Raw genomic sequence first — 17,331 nt, forward strand, 5'->3', positions numbered from 1 at the left:
AGTCTTCACTCTCATTGAGGAAACGTCTTTCTGCAACAGAGGAAGACATTACAGAAAGCCTCAACCAATCAAACTGCAGAGTTCTAGAATCCAGTCCCAACAGACCAATCTCTAATATAGCTCTGTCAACTCAGGCTCAGATATCGTTGTGGGAGATGAGGTGGGAAGATTGTAAGAGTCGGAGGATCGGGGAGTTTGCTGTGAGACTGTCTCTTGGAATGTTAGAAGCTACACCCATGAAGTCTTACCAACATGGTTGCTTACCAACATGGTTGCTGAAACGTGAGCTGAACACGGACAATAACAATAGACATGCTAAATAAAGTGTAAGGTGGGATGGGCGGGGAGGAGCAGGAGGCTCAACCCTACACAAAGAAATTCAGCCAAGTAAGGAATTCAGAAAGTATACCAACAGGTCAACCGGTGGTAGCTCTGAAAACACACATAAGTAACTATACAGAATAAGTAGGTTGTATTTACATAATTAGAATACACAGACACATACACACACACCACCACCACCACTACCACCAATTAATGAAAAATGAGGCCATGAATTTGAAGGAGAGGTATATGAGAAGGGTGTGGAGTAGCAAAGACTCTGGGAAACAACATGATGTGAACAGCCAGGAGATGGAGCGGCAGCAGCCGAGTGCGGGATGCTCCTTAAACAGAAGCACTGCAATGACCTTTCACCCCCAGGTTCAATGTGGACAGCATCATCTTTCTGAAGGCTGTCAATTTTTAGGTAAAACTAGCCCCAAACCTCATTATTTCTGAGGGGAGAAAAGGGAAAGTATCCGTTTTTAAAACATACAACAAAATATAGGAACCAATTCATTTTTAGACTTACCAAATGCTGGTGCACTGGACATAGCAACTGGCTGCTGTTTCATGACAGGCGGGAGTGCGGAGGGGAGCTGGTAGCCCTGCAGCTTCAGTTTGATAAGCTTCATGGCTATGGAAAACTCCACTTGATCCATCCTTCCATCATTGTTCATGTCGGCGAGTGCCCTGCAAACCAGCAGCACAGACTCCAGACAACAGCGACCACAAAAGAATCTTCCCAACACCACTTCCTCAGTCACAAACAAAAGAAGTGGCTCCTTCACCCCTAGAGAAGAAACTAAATGAAACATCTTTACCTCGCTGCGGGGAGCATTATAGAAGCTAGCATATTTTCTGTGGCTGTATGGTGCCTTGCACTCTGTTATTCTGTACATAGAGATGCTGAGGAACTTTCAGCCTGAATTTGAAGATTTCTTACTTTTAAAGAGATTATATTTTAGTTTTTAAAGAGCTCTAAAATTGGATAGGGGTGGTGGTGACACAATTCTACAAACCATTGAATTACACAGGGTAATCCCAAAGGATAAATTTATTATATGATTACAGTGTAATTAAATTGGATCTGGAGTAGTGTTATTTCCAGGGATGCTCAGTTAAATCCCACTTCCTCTGTGGCCTTCTGCGTCCATGGGAGACGGCCTGGCATGCTTTCCTATTCTGGGACACTACTGTGCTGTGAGAGTTCTTCAAGCTAGTGTTTGAGTGTGCTTGCTGTTTCAAAACGATCCTCAGGCATCCATGGCCCACGTGTGGTTTGTACTGAGTTTCCAAACAGCACTTTCTCTCATGGAAAAGGAAGCAAAAGGCAGGGAAGGGTTTAGATTTGCACCGGAAGCTACTTTACCCACCCGACTGTGCATACTCATGACAACATGAGAAAACATTCCGCTTCACTTCTTTTACACATGAATGAAAACATGCCACACAACAAAAAGTATGCCCTGCGATAAAAACTAAAGTTCTCTAAAAGTGATAGCGGTTGTAGAAGTCAGCACCGTGATTTTGAAAAATAAAGACCATCAAACAGGCAGGGGAGCGCTGTCAGCTCAGACAGGAGCTCAGGCCCTGCTGCAGTCGTGGCCCTCGTGACCCCTGCTGAGAGTTGGGCTCCTCTCTCCCCGTGCTTCCTGCCCACTTGGATTTATTGTTCTACGAACTGCCTGTTCTAAACGTTGCCAAATTTCCTGGTGGGTTATTTTTCTTCTGAGTTTAGAAGCATTCCTTATACAGAATATTAACTATTTAATTGCAAATTAGTGAGTCTTAAAATTTTAGTCCACTAAGCTGGGTGGTAGTGGCACACACCTTTAATCCCAGCACTCCAGAGGCAGGTGGATCTGTGAGTTCGAGGCCAGCCTGGCCTACAAAGCAAGTCCAGGACAGCCAAGGCTACACAGAGAAACCCTGTCTCAAAAACAAAACAAATTAGTCTACTGATTTCGTATGGATCTTCACTGTGTAGAAATTATACACTGCATACACAAAGTACTTATTTTTTATCAGCTTTTAAGTTTTTAGTCTTTCATTTGTTTTGTTACATCTTAATCCTCAACCTAACTTGTAATTCACTGGTGTGTGTATGTTAGCCCATGATCAACCACAGCTCCTCCAGACACAAGCACACTTTCAGTCAGTATTAACTAACCCGTTCTCTGCAGTAGTCTTATGGAGTGAGACACTTCCAGATTAGCTTTCCTGAAGCAGCTCCAGGTCAATGTGATGTGACGTGATGGCGTCTCAGTAGCTTAATGGCCCGCTCTGCTTTTCCTTGTTAAAGGAATTGGCTTTGGTATGGGAGAGAGCAAAGCTGGTCAACAGCTTGCAGCATGACCAATAGGATCTGAAACCCCAGCACCAAGCATGGCGGTGTATGCTTGCGAGTTTCTTCTAAGAAAATGGAGGCAGGCAGATCCACCCTCGGTCTTGCTGGCCATTGATCTTAGCCTCACTGGTGAGCCCTAGATCCCAGTCAAAGACCCTGTCTCATAAACAGACCCTGTTTCATAAACAAAAACAAAATACAAAGGCTAAAGAGATGGCTCAACTGTTACGACTGCTGGCTGCTCTTGCAGAGGGCCCAGGTAGACTTCCAAGCACCTACATGGTTGCTTATAACTGTCTGTAACTGCAGTTCTTGGGGGGATCTGACGCCCTCTTCTGGCCTGCTCAGGTACTGAATACATGTGATACATACATATGTACTGGGAAAACAATCATATGGATTTTTAAAAATTATTTTTATTTTAAAGAAAAATGGCTCTTTTAGGACACCAGATTGTTTCCCAGCACTCACACAATAACCTGGAACTCACACTCATACCGACACACACACACACACACACACACACACACACACACACACACACTGTTTTCTTCTATACACAGTATAATATGTATATACACAGTAGTTTTCCCAGAAAGGAAAATAATACATCTTTTCATTTCTTCCATTTCCTTTAAATAAGACAGTATTTTCTTCATATATCACACTTTCTTCATTCAATTTTATTGATAAATATATTCTATGAAATTTTATAATTTTTACCAGAATTATAAGTAGCATATTTCTCTAGATATCTATTTTAGGTGTTTATTTTAAGCATACGGAGTATTTTAAAGCCAGGTGTACTGCCACCAGCCTAAAATCTCGCCACTCACGAAGGCAGGAGTATTAAGAGTTCCAGGTCATTTCTGGACTACACCGAAAATCCAAGACCAGCCCAGGCTACATAACACATGCACATATTTTTATTAGTCATTTATGCCACATTTAATTACATTGCTAAGTTTTTTAGGCATGTCACTAACACAATAACCTAAGTAAAGAAACATAGAACATTATCTTTCTTTTCCAGGATTTTTAATAATCTTTTCTACCAGTTAAGACACTAGAGAACTAAACGTATTTGCACTAAGTTCTATGTTTAGAGAAACAGCTTGAGTCCTTCACTGGTTGGACCGACTCTTCGGCTTTTTGGCTAGTGGTCTAACTTACTTACTTGGTTATTTCCTTTTAAGGCAGGGTTGCATGTAGCCCAGGCTAGCCCTACTCACTAGAGAGACTGACAGCAAACTCCTGCTCCTCCTGCCCTAGGTACTAGGATTACAGGCTCTAACATGCCTACTGGTAGGTGCCTCGGTTCATTAACTAGTTATTAATGTTATCACTGCCTCTTCCGTGTTGTACAAGAGCTCTGCTGCTGAGCTAAGTCCACGGTCACTTGAAAGAAAAGGTCCCAGTGTTTTGTTTAGTTTAGTTTTCAAGCCTTAATCCACATCTTCTGGGCCAATGATGAGTTTTATTTTGGCCTTTATCTGCTAAAATAAATACCAGCGTTGACAGAATCTCATGATCCTGAATAAATCTTGTGCCTCTGGCTTAAACTCAAGCAGGTCAGAGTGTTGCATTATAAAAGTCTGCTTGACTGGGCTCTGCATCTTTATTCATGACAGGAACCTCATGGCCAACGAGTTGTCTTATTTTGCAAGAACGTCCAGATCTAAAAAACACACATAGCGTGACAATCCTTCCTTGTTCTGCAAAGCGTTTCCAACATGCTCAGCTACTTCAAATGTTTTACAGGGGGAAAAGATTCCAGTTAACAGAAATGTGCATGCTTTATTTACCTTTAAATAAAGAAGCAGGCAGGTGCCCACATCCCACCCCCTACACGGCTCTCTTGAAAAGCATTCTTGGTGGAAACTAGAAATATTCAATATGAGATTCTTAGGTAAAGGGAGAAGAGACTTTTTAATAGGAATTTAATTAGAATAATTTAGTGCTTCTAAAACCCCTCCCACTTCCTCGGGCAAGGAGAAAGAAACTCCTCCGTTCTGGAGCTTCACATTAAGGCACCCAGCGTAGGCCCAACATCTGCCTGAACATCTAGTCTAAAGTTCTCAAAAAGACTTTTTTCCTGAATTAACAAAACCTAACTTGACGGAGAACTCAAAGGAAGTTCTGGAAACACAGCTACTCCCAAAGATCAGCGCTCTGCCCTCCCCCCCCACCCCCCACCCCCCCTCCCCGCAGCAGATCAGCGCTCTGCTCTCCCCTCCCTGCAGCAGACACAGCGGAACCCTGTTGCTGCTCTCCAGCTGCTACTCCACTACCCAAGGCTTTCGGCAAAAACAAAACGCTTTGGCTCTGTCGTCCTTTTCATATCCAACTTGTAGTTACTCCTCCAGTTAACTTTGTACTAACACTCCCCCACCCCCGACACACACACACAAAGCAAGTAAGTCTGGACAATATTGACACCAAATGTATAAAACTTCAGAAGTAAAAGTGCACGCTAAACCCAGCAAACAAGTGTTGCACATGACTCTGGAAATGCCATTGACAGCAGAGATCAGCCACTCATCGGAAGTGGTGCCTAGGAAGAGGGAGCAGGGATGCTGGGGACCAGTGATAAATGTCCCTTATGGCTTCTGGCATTTGAAAGCCTGGTCTCCATTTGGCAGTGCTGTTTCAGGAGGCTGAAGTGTGGCACTGGGGGTGGGCTTGGAGGTCTCCCTGTTTCCTGCTGTGGTTAGGGATAGGAACCCTTGGCTGCGCCTGCTGCCATGCCTGGTGCGGCTGCTATGCTTTTCCATGTGGTGGTGGTGGGCTCTTCTCTCTGTGCAACTGCAAGCCCAAAACACACCCTACTGGAAGTTGCCTTGGTCATGGTGTTTTATTACAGAAATATTCTTCTCTTGTTTGATTTATGCAAATAGAACAAATCATACAGTACTCTCACACACTCCTGGTGGAAAAATTACTACAACCCCAAGTGGCAAAGAAACCACATAATCATTTACTTAGAACCAGCAACTGCATTCTTATGAACTGACTGTGAAGGTACATTTTCAACAACATAAAAACACATGGCTAAGAGCTGTCCATTGCAGTTTTTTTTGTAATCACTATGTTATCAGTAACCACAGTACACAGGAAACAACCTAAATATGGAAACACGGGACACTGGACAAAAGCACTATAGCATGCTCCATGTACTGTGTAATCAGAAGGAAATGAGAGGACAAGTGATAAGTGGCTTCCAGGATATACTAAGTGAGAAAAGCAAAATATAAAAGTGGACTTATAGCTAACCCTTAAGATAAGAAAGAGGAAATAAACACGAAACACTATACATGCTGTGTCTGTTTTTAACCACAATGATAAGCAGCAATAAAAATAACAAGATGTGAGTGGGAACCGGGAAGGAGAGCAGCCTGGGAGAACTCCCCGGCACATCCCTGCATACACTGCTGCTTCTAGAACCTTGTTAATGAAGCCTGCGGAGTCCTTCAGGAGGCCAGTGCTCCACAGACATGTCACAGGCCATTCATCTGCCATTTGGTACCCACTAAACTAAGAGGAAGCCCAAGCTCAAGCCCAAGCAGTAAGGAAGAGTAAACCAGCTGCGGCGTGAGCACTGTCTAGACGCTGACAACAGCCATGGCCTCTGCCTTCTTGTTTAGAACAAATCAGATCAGTGTGTGAGGTGCTGGGTATGACCGAGGTCAGTGAGAAAGCCCTTTGCCCAGCACGCTCAATCCCTAGGATAGAGACTCACCACCAAGAGGTGGGGATGACTGGGGAAGGCTAAGTGGGCAAAGGGAACCATTTTGGACAAATTCACCAAAGAGCACTCTTTGCAAGGCAGGATGACAAACAGAAACCAGCAGGACAGTGAGCAGCTATGTGGGCTCTACAACTGCAGAAAGGAAAAACCAATTCAGCGGTCCTGAGGCAAGGAGAGGCCAGCCCCTGTGAGGAGCAGAGGGCAGCTTCTGGGGTGATAGATACTGTGGAAGGGAGTGCCAGAGACAAGAGCAAGGACATGAGACACCGCAAAAGCGGGATCATATTGGACTTGAACATGTGGTGATGGCTTTGGGGTTTGGTCTTAATTAGCTAATTGATTTCATGTGTTGGGTATTTGCCTGCATGTATATATGTGTACCATGTACATGGCTGCTGCCTTTAGAGAGTCACAGTTGTGAGCCACCATGTGGGTGCTGGGAATTGAACACAGGACCTCTGGAAGAGCAGCAAGTGATCTGAACCATTGAGCCATCTCTCCAGCTCCTTAATGGAGAGTTTTAAATGTCTGTTGGTTTCCAGAGGGGCAGGGTTCATTTTCAAAGCTGATCTCATGTAGCCCAGGCTGCCCTCAAACTCTGGATCCTCCTGTTTTTCTACCTTCAAAGTGCTTTGAATACAAACATGTACCATCATATACAATGTCATTTTACTGTGTGTGCGTGTTAAGTGTGCACATGGGCACCAATGTCCTTGGAGACCAGAGTCAGATGCCATGGAGCTACAACTGCAGGCAGTTGTGAACAGTCCAACCAACATGGGTGCTGGGAACTGCACCTCAGGTCCTCTGCAGTATCTCCAAAGACCAATTTGAAATTTCAGGACCTGCTAAGGTGACAGGCTAAGCAGTGTATGCTGCGTGCAGGCCCTGGCTCCAAAGCCTGTGTCCTTAGTAACTCACAGCAGTGCTTAAGCTCTTCAAGCCTAAGTTCTAAGAACTGTCCTGAATGCCAGCAGCTTTTCCATCTCCCATCTCCTGCTGCCCGGGGTGGGTCCCGGCCTGCCTGCGCTCTCCTTTCTAAAGAGGAATAGGCTGGACCCTCCCACATGATCCCTGTGGCAATGGCTTGAGGAGGAGGAGGAGGAGAGTTCTGCATCTATAGCAGCCAACTGTCCCGTCTCATACCCTCCTGTACATTCTTGGTTGCAGAGCTAATTTCTGTACACAGATGGGCAGAAAACTGCATTCCAGTCGATTCTGGACTCTTTATAACCTAGTCAGACTTGAGGACAGCTTGCCTCTCCCATCAGATTTCCAGGGGAGACTATGAATGAGGAAGCTGAATTCTCTGAAGGAGTTAGGTCAGAGTGTACAACGCCAGATAGTATCAATGGCCAAAGATGACACAGCTCCTAGAAACCGCCCTCCCAGTAAGGAGCGGGAAGGAAACTGGCAGATACTGTTTGGCAACTGAAATGCTTAGAATTATTTCCGCCTCACTCTGGTGTTGAGAAGACAGAGAGGATGGACAGATGAACTGATGGAGCACTGTAATCCCTGCTACTCGGGAGGCTGAGGAAAGAATACTAAAATTCACGGCTACTGTGAGCAACCTAAGCAAAACTGCATCAAAATAAAAATTTTAAAGGTAGGGGTGGGTTCACAGGGGTATACAGTTCAACGTGAGTACTTGTACAGCACGCCTCCAAGGTGCTAGGTTCAGTTCCAGTAACAAAGACTTTTGGTATTTGTTTGGGTTTTTCCCCTGAGATAGGCCAGTGCTGCAGCTCACACTGGCCTCTAACTTGTGATCTCCCACGTGTCAGGATGATAGCCCTGTGCTAGCATGCATGGTGGTGAGACGCTACACAAGTGAAACTTCAGAACATGGTTGTATCATCAGACAAGCACAAGTCAGGGGAGGACTGGAAAGCAGGTGCTGGAGACAGTCTTAACGCAGGGAAAGAGCCCCACACTCCAGGCTGCAACCCCAAAGCCAGCTATGACGCCAGCAGGTGACTGTCATGTCGTGTCTCTCCACGCACCACCCACCCCCCCCCACAGGTGCTTCCTCTCTCTGAGCCTCTTACTTCTCTCTCAAATGGGCAGCAGTTAGAACTGGGACAGCGCTGTGGAAGCAAGCACTAGTGGAAAGAAGGGCAGAGACTGGGTGCCAAAACGCTGACAGCCAGAAAGACGGCGTGGGCGTGGGCATGGGCGTGTGTTGTCCCATGTAAGCTTTACTTTTTCAGAACATGACTTTGCATAATGCTAACAATCAATAGTGTAGATTGAGTTCTGGAGTTTGAGAGCAACAAGGTGCTATCTCAGTCTTTCTGGTTGCCGTGCATTTAGAAACACAACTATGTTGGTCACTTCAGGTGACAAGTACTTAGCTGGAAAGCTTAGTTATGTGGCAGGTCTGTCTCTGATGCTAAGCCCTACCTTCCTGGGTTTTGTTTGCCTGCTTACTGCATGTGTCAAGCCACACATTAAATCCTTCATGTATAATTTTTCTGCTAATCCACTCAACTTTATTTCAAATAATACAAATGCCAACTATCTAGATTAAAAAACTGAGGTCAAAAAGGGCAAATACATGTTTCCAATCTGAGAGACAGAGAGTGCTATAGTTAGGACTACAGGTTCTATGCCTTTATTTATACCATGTGTTTAACACAGTAACACCCACACAGGAAGGAAAGGGACTTACAGTCCTGGTGAGGGTCACACAGAGGGAAATGTGGCTTTCTTTTCAGGTCAGTAGAACTCAGCATTGCCTCCCAAAGCTAGAGACCTAAAGCCAAAGCTGTAGCTGACAGCCTGTTTAACTCATGATCCTGGCCAAACTCCTATTTGTGAAGAAATTCAACACTTACTTAGAGTTGGTCAAGTATCACACTGCACCAAATGACAGCTAATTTCTAAGTACTACTAATTCCCAAACGGTGAAAGATAAAAAAAAATTCTATTAGAAATATGTGTTAATGATTCGAGTGAAGCCAAAACAAATTAGTGGGAAACTACCAAAATTCAGATTTCAGTTATAACTTAAGTTTTGTGCACAGCACTGCCATTCAAATGTTGGCCCTTTGCAAAAGTGTTTTTCTGGAAGTAATAAAACATTCCAGTCTAGACCTGCATACTCTCTTCCTACATTAAGAAATTGTATTTCCAAATAAGCAGGATGTTTTACATCCTGCTTCTATAAATTTCCAACTTACCATATTTGTGCTAAGACAGGCTGAGGTAACCCAGATTGGAAAAAAAAGTTCCTTGCTTGATCACCTGTAAAGGAAGTGGGAAAGGTTTCAGGAAAGAAAAACAGCAACAGCTAACAGAGCTCCTCTTATAGCAAAATTACAAAATTATTTAGGAGGCTGGTTATGCTATGAATACCAGTGACCCCACGGGAAAGGTGGAAGGTCTCTAATAGTTAATGCATAAGCAAAGCCCTGACTCACCCCTTGAAAGGGCCTGGGTGTTTGCTGGGATGGGTCGCCCACTTGAAGCCGTGGTTTAACAAGATGAGCTACCTATCATGACTGCTATAGTTTGGATGGCAAATGTCCCTCACAGGACCATGAGCTCTGCCCCAAGACTGGAGCTGCTGAGAAGGGGTAGAGATTTTAAAAGGCTGGACAGAGTGAAAAGTCTTAGGTCATCAGCATAGACAACAGTCCTGAAATGAAACTGTGAGCTAAAATCAACCTTTCTGTTTTAACACCTGATTAAAAGGATATTTTGTTACAGTAAGTGAGCATAGCACATGACAAGGCACACACAGCAGACGCCTTAGTTAACAACTGATGAGCCATAGTCTATAAAAAGCTTTTACTCTGAATATCGATACTGTTGGTAATGACACAGAATAGGCAACAATGAGAAAGAATCCTGCCAATCAGTTAATTGGAGATCTAGCATACTAACAAATACAAAGACACCTCCCAGGAAAGCCAAATTCCCACTGTTTACTCTGAACTGCTGGATAGTTACAACAGCTGAGGTCACAGACAGGCACAGAGGGACTTGCAGAGGCAGCAACAGAATCCTTAGACAGTGTTTGCTGCCTGCTGTGTCCTGAGCCTGATCAAGATTAGACCTGCAGCTCTAGGGCAGCATCTGACCCTGTTTTAAAGAATGTAATCCTCTAACGACAACAAACTCTCATCAGAAAAACGCTCCAAACAAGTGGCCTGACACCGTGAGGACTGTAACACAGTTGAAGGTGTTTTTACAAGAGAAGCAATTGATTGCCTGTGAGGGGCTCTGTGTAAGGGCTTGAGCCTTGTGACCTGAGCATCTGAGCTGTACTGCTGAAAGCCACAGGGCGAGAACTAGCCCCACAAAGCTATCCTCTGACCTCCACCACCACCACACACATGACGATAAACAAATAACAAAAATACAAGGTCAAGGTTAGGCCAGAACGGCTTAGATGTCCCGCCAGTCACACATGCCACCTCCACTCTGCATAACGGATCCTGCTGCTCACTGAGAATGCGCAGGGGGTGAGCACATACCAGTAATGAATCCAGATATCGGCTTCAGACTGTGGAACTGCTGGTCATGCTTGGCTCTTTCCTCCACAGTTATGGCCCAGATATCCAGGCTACCTGCAGTCCGAACACAAGACAGACAATTGTTCACCAAGGAAAGCACATGGTGTCCACAGGACTTTAGAGTGCTGTTGGTGTGCTATAACCACAGTCCTTGGAAGATGTGTTTAAAGTTTAAACTTTAAGAACAAAGCAATTTAAAAAAACAGCACAAATACTTTCTAGAAACTTGTCTTGTAACTGTACAGTTAAAATTATATGAGCCCAGTGTGGTGGTGCACACCTTTAATCCCAGCACTTGAGAGGCAAAGGCAGGTGGATTGCTGTGAGTTTGAGGCCAGCCTGGTCTATAAAGTGAGTCCAGGACAGCCAAGGATACACAGAGAAACCCTGTCTTGAAAAACCAAAACCAAAACTAAACAAATATATATATGATTCATATGTTATATGAAAAGTAGGAGACTAAATTTACTAAAACTCTAATTTCATATACCTAAAATGTCACTGGTAAAAATTACAAAAATCCATGACAAGCATTTTTTTTTTAAAAAATTGATGGTGGCGGCGGCGGCAGTGGTGGTGATGGTGGTAGTGATGGCAGTGATGGTCGTGGTGGTAGCAGTGATGGTGGTGATAGCAGTAGTAATGGTGATGGTGGTGGTAGTGGCAGTGATGGTGATGGTGATAATGGTGGTGGTAGTGGTGGTAATGGTCGTGTGATTCTATGAAAATATTCAAATATCTTTGCAAATGTGGGGATGATCACCACACGGTGCAGTTGAAACTAGTCAGCTGTATGTCTGAATTGTACCTTACTAGAGTTTCTTTTAAAAATGAATATTCTGATAAAACTAACGACCAAAGGATATAGGAAACTATGTATGTATGTATGTATGTATGTATGTATATATGTATATATGTACGTATGCATGTATGTAAACATTTTAGTCCCTGGTCTTCTAAAAACATAATCCACTAAAGTAATTCTAGATGATGGACAAAAAATTTTGTGAAAGCCAATCTTGTCCCAAAGGTGGGGACATACAATGCCCATGTTTCACACAGTGTGCTTATGTCTGTAACAGTCTAACTAACACGCTCCTCTCTGCAGGGTAGGGTGTGACGGTGACGGGTGGGCTTCATTCAGATGCTGGGACAGTATTTACTGAGTACACTCTCTGTGCTAAGCAGTGTGCCATATGACTGGGAAAAGTGCCTGACATAAATCTGCAGCTCTACAAAGGTAAAGGGACTTTTAGTGCACTGTTGAGCCTCATACTTACAAACAAAATGAAAACAAAAAATAACAAATAAATATTATATAGTTAATTAAGAAGGCAAACCAAAAAACATAAATGCAAGTAATAGAAAATAACTGAAGATCTGAAAAAGTCTGCAGGTGTGTCTGGAATCCCAGAGACTTTCCGGTGTGCTCCCAGGAAGACATGTGGTGCCTTCTTAGTCTCTTTACAACTGAAAAGAAATCTGTTTATATTCCTGTGGGTTTGGCAATCCTGGGGGCAGTCAAGCACTCCAGCCTCCTGCTTGTTCTCAGCCCTGCCATGACCACCTGTTACATGTTACTAGATTCTGGGCTGACGGTATAAGGCAGTGACAGAGTACTTGCACACATAAGCCCCTGGGCTCAGGCACCGCATGACAAGGCACACATGGAGAACATGCCAGAGAAACATGTTACCCACACTGATGAGTTTCAAACAGACAAAGCAAAATTGCCATGCTTCAAATTCAGGATTTGAAAGAGTATAACGTGATTCATGCAGATCAACAAATAAACTGTGCAAGCAGCATGCTGAGGCAGGCAGAGTCTAAGAGCAAGGATGGATTTCAATTTGAACAAAAGTAATGAAAAGCTCCATAGAGCCTAAAGTGAATACAGAGTAAATTTTATAGCTAGAATGTGTACATGAATTTTAGAGGTTTGGTAATGGTGTTACAGTTTAGCTTTCATCATTTAGTAAATAAGCACACTGAAACCTCTGGTGACGAAGGGCTAAGATGTCTTAGAGTTACTCCAAACAACCCAATGAAACAAAACTGAATCCCTAGCCACTAGAACATCTTAGGGTACACCATGAGGGCTGACTGCGGAATTTCTTCTCTTCATGTTGGGATGTTTATGTAGCAATGAAGACTGAACACAGGATGCTATGCATGTGAGGCAAGGGTTCTACCCCTAAGCTACACCCCAGCCCAATTCAACTCTATTAGTTTATCTGAAATTCCCCATCATTGTAAAGTCTTAATTCTGGCCCCAACTAAGAACAAGAAAGAAAATTCCAAAACTTACCACCAAAAGGTGTCGGAAACTGAGCCATGGTTCTGTTACGTTTACCTTGCTAATTGACGCCTGTAATTAAAATGCAAGAAATGTTTAGGAAACACAAGTTTGTGTATAAACAAGCTAATGTGTTCTCTTTAATCCTAACATCAACACCAGAGCCACAGTACAGCCCTACAAATGAAAGTTACATTGAGAAGATCTTTTTTACTTCCCTGGCTAGATTGTTAGTGCCAGAAGCAGCGATGGATGCTGGCGGCTGTCAACAAGAAGCCTTTGTATGGCTAGCTAGGGCAACCTATGGAAGCACCAGCGTTGTGTCTGATACTTTAACATGTCTTCTTAACTGTCTCTATATAACACTCATCTACTTGAGGATTTTTATAGTTCCTTTTCATTGAGCCCTTAATGTAAGGTGTTCACTGTACACAGGTGGTGCACAGCTCATCTTAGTAACATGCACATCCCTATGCAATAGATACTTCTAATTTCACCCTACATTACAGAGAAGAAAAGGAAGGAGGAGGAAGGAGGAGGAGAGGAAGAGGAAGAAAATAATAGGAAGAAGATGAAGGAGGAGAAGGAGGAGAAGAAAAAGAAAAGAGGGCAGTCATTAGAGCAGGACAGCAGATACCATAGCCTGGATGCCAGTGAGAACAGCGAATTGCTCCAGAAAGACTGAGCAGCAAACAGGCAGTAAAGCACTTGCCACCCAACAGTGCAAGTCTGACCACCTGAATTCAATCCTGGTAACCTACAGAAAGATGAAGGAGAGAAACCACATCACCAAGTTCCTCTGACCTCCAAACTCACTGTGTTACACACACACACACACACACACACACACACACACACACACACACACACACACATTTCATGTGTACACACACAATAATAAATAGCGATTATTTTTAAAACACATTAAGAGAGACATGCTGGACCTGCTGTCTCAGCACTTGGAAGGTGGGGGCAAGAGTTCAACGTCAACCACAGGTACACAGTGAGTTTAAAGCCATGAAGTTCTTCTCAAAACAAAATCACCAGAAACATTTAAATATTACAACATTCAGTAATGTCTGCCCAGAATATCAAGCCAAGGTTCTAAAATTTCCCATCAGGCATTACTGTTCATGAGCAGCCAACAAGAAGCAAAGACCTTTCCCCATATACAAACTACAGACTTGATAGCTATTTTCTTTCTTGTCTGTGGTGGGTTTGAATTTAGAAGTGGATTTAGTCTCCAGTTGGCGGTGCTGATGGGGATTTGGGTGTGGCCATGCTGGCAGATACACAAGCCGAGTTTACAGGATTTCATAGTTTAAAGATTCTCACAGTTTCCACCTTGCTCCCTCTGCTTGGTTTGCCAAGTTTGCCAACACATAAACGCTCAGCTTCCTGCTGCAACCCTCATGCCTGCACTCTGCTCGCTCCCTGCCCCAGCCACCATTCCATCATGACTGAGCCAAATAGTCTTTCTTCTGTAAGCAGCCTGGTCATGGAGTTTTTTAATATCAGAACAAGAGAAAGGTAACTAAAGCACCTAATTTAATTTTGTTACAGTAAATTGCCACTGTCAAAAAATATAAGGTATTCATTAAAGTTTTAGATAAAATTAGTCAGATGTGGTAGTGTGTGCTTATAACAGCAGCACCTGGAAAGAGGAGGCAGGAGGGTCATGAGTTCAAGGCCAGCCAGTGCAGTCCAGCACAGTGAAGACACTCTCTCAACAGCTTAACAACAAAAGGAAAATTGAAGGAAGAAATTTGGGCTATAAAATATGATGTTCTCTTGCCTCAATACACCCCAAATGCCGTGTTTGTAAAGTTTCTTCCAGGTTTAAGCTTCAGGAAGGTCTTTCCTGTTCTCCTACCTATTCCTACTATTTTGTGTTTTTTAGTGTTTAATGGACATTGGACTTCTGACTTATGTCCATTTTAATTTTCTTGTTTCTTGCACCATTTGGTCCATCTGGTTCCTCTCCTATCACTGGTTGCCTGGCTACTGTGAGTACGTCACGGTGACCCCCGGATTCTCCTTACATTAACAGTGAGGCACTAAGCTGGGTCGGAGGGAGGTATGTGGAGAGACCATCAGTTAGACTGAGCATCCCTTTCTCAGGACATTTCCACATATGGCATCCTCAGACCTGCTGGGTAGAGTGGGAAGGTGCGGCACACCATCTACATGCTGGCTCAGATGGTGGGAGGGTCCTACACAGAACATGCAGTCACAAAGTGGCCCCTTGATTTTAATTCCTCTCTCTGTGGATTTCTCCCGTTCCAGCGTCCTCTCTCCCAGAGGGAGACCAAAGTGGTCAGCTATCTTTGAGAGCTGTAGGATGGTCCCAAGACTTGGGCAGGTGCATTGGAGGAATTGCCATTTTGAACTGCTGCCTGTGGGAACACCTGCAGTCTCCAAGCATATGGAAGCCTCTCTCATCATTCAGACAAGATGGCTGTAGCTCCTCTTTGCTCTAAGCACTAAGGCTTGTCTTCAGGCTCTCTCAGACACCATGCTCCATATCCTTAAGGTCTATGGGAACTTGTTAAGCTCTATTGCTTTCTGATGCTACATACTGTTTCTGACTATGACAGGAAGACACCTATGGCCAAGGCAGGAGATTTAAGCGGAGGTCTGACCGTCCAGCTGAAGTGGACATGACAACTCCCTTAGAGGCTGCAGCTGCTGTTCTGTTCCCTTCAGCTCAGTCAGTATGTTTGCAAGCGTCATTTCCCAAATGCTTTTAGTGCACGCTCTCTCACCCCAACTCTCAGCCAATGGTTTTGCAATTGACAGGTCATACACTTCCTTATCCAACTTTGCAAAACTGCCCAGCTCTGAATTTTTAAAGCCAGTGAAGCAACTACTTAACACACACTGGAGAATACGCTGTTCATTCTGTCTGAGTAAACGCAACCCTTTGCTGGTTACTGCAAAATAAAGACAATTTATTAACCTCTTTGTGTCCAGACTTCACCACTTTCTTGCTGGGCCATTTGTTTTGCAAATAAATATTTAGATTTGTTAGATCTGTTTTGTCTGGAAATAAAGATCTTACCTCTGTCCATGACAAACTCCTGTAACAGAAGTACCTGCTGCATCACCCTGACTGGTACTTTACATTTCAGCAGGAGGTTTGCTGTCTCTGTGCCCTATTATACTTCAGCAGTTTCCCTGCCTCCTGTTTCACTCAAGGTGTTTTGTTTGTTTGGGTGTTCTTCAAGACAGGGTTTCTCTGGGTAGCCTTGGCTGTCCTGGAACTCACTCTGTAGAGCAGGCTGGCTTTGAATTCAAACAGATGCACCTGCCTCTGCCTCCCTGAGTGTTGGGATTACAGGTATGTGCCACCACCGCCAGGCTCACTTAAGGTTTTTGGTTAAGAAGTGGATGCTCGTTTTCTTAGCAGCTAATGAAGTAATCATACGTTTTCCTTTTTTCCTCTTTCTTCTGGTGTTGGGAACTGAACCTGAGCCCCATGTGCTAAGCAAGTAAGCACCCACCACTGAGCTACACCTTTGCCCCAACACTGAATTATAGTGACTGGTTAGCTAATATTAAGTTATCCTAGACTTTTGTGTAATAAACAAAATTCAGACAAACACGCTTTTCTTTTGCAGGTAGGTTTAGTGTACAATAGGCGACAAATCTGGAGGAAAGGGATCTATTTACCTTCCTATAAATTACAAAATTCTTAAACAGTACAAAATAAAAATGTTTGGAAATATAGATATAAAATTGAAATGTAAGCGCCTGTAATCCCAGCACTCGGGAGGCAGAGGCAGGCAGACCGCTGTGAGCTCAAGGCCAGCTTGGTCTACAAAGTGAGTACAGGACAGCCAAGGCTACACAGAGAAACCCTGCCTTGAAAAACAAAACAAACACAAAAATTGAAGTGTGAGCAGGAAAAAAAAATACTCTAGAGATGAGTCTGACTGGATCTTCAAGAAACAAATGTGTATTACCAAAACCATTGCAGAGAGGAAAACTGAGGTGTCCTCAATTTAAGTTATAGTTAGTATACTCTTAATATTAAACTATTATATGAGAGCATTAAAAAGCATACTATTATTTAAAATAAGCATACATTCAT

The 17,331-nt window shown here is 43.7% G+C and overlaps 1 protein-coding gene across 5 annotated transcripts in view; it reads right to left on the reverse strand.

Annotated features, from left to right (window-relative positions):
* The window catches only part of ITSN1 (intersectin 1), a 183,976-nt gene that overhangs the window by 117,154 nt on the left and 49,491 nt on the right, over positions 1-17,331 (reverse strand). For all 5 annotated transcript variants that reach the window (XM_084801859.1, XM_084801861.1, XM_084801858.1 and 2 more), the window contains exons 2-5: positions 13,251-13,310; positions 10,904-10,996; positions 9,605-9,668; positions 854-1,014 (exon numbers count right to left, since the gene is read on the reverse strand). In XM_084801859.1, the coding sequence (XP_084657985.1) occupies positions 854-1,014; positions 9,605-9,668; positions 10,904-10,996; positions 13,251-13,278 (346 nt within the window). In that variant the 5' untranslated portion in view covers positions 13,279-13,310. The remainder of the gene's footprint in view (positions 1-853; positions 1,015-9,604; positions 9,669-10,903; positions 10,997-13,250; positions 13,311-17,331) is intronic.

The sequence above is a fragment of the Acomys minous genome (genome assembly GCF_964271855.1).
Source record: "Acomys minous genome assembly, chromosome: 11".
Lineage (NCBI taxonomy): Eukaryota > Metazoa > Chordata > Mammalia > Rodentia > Muridae > Acomys > Acomys minous.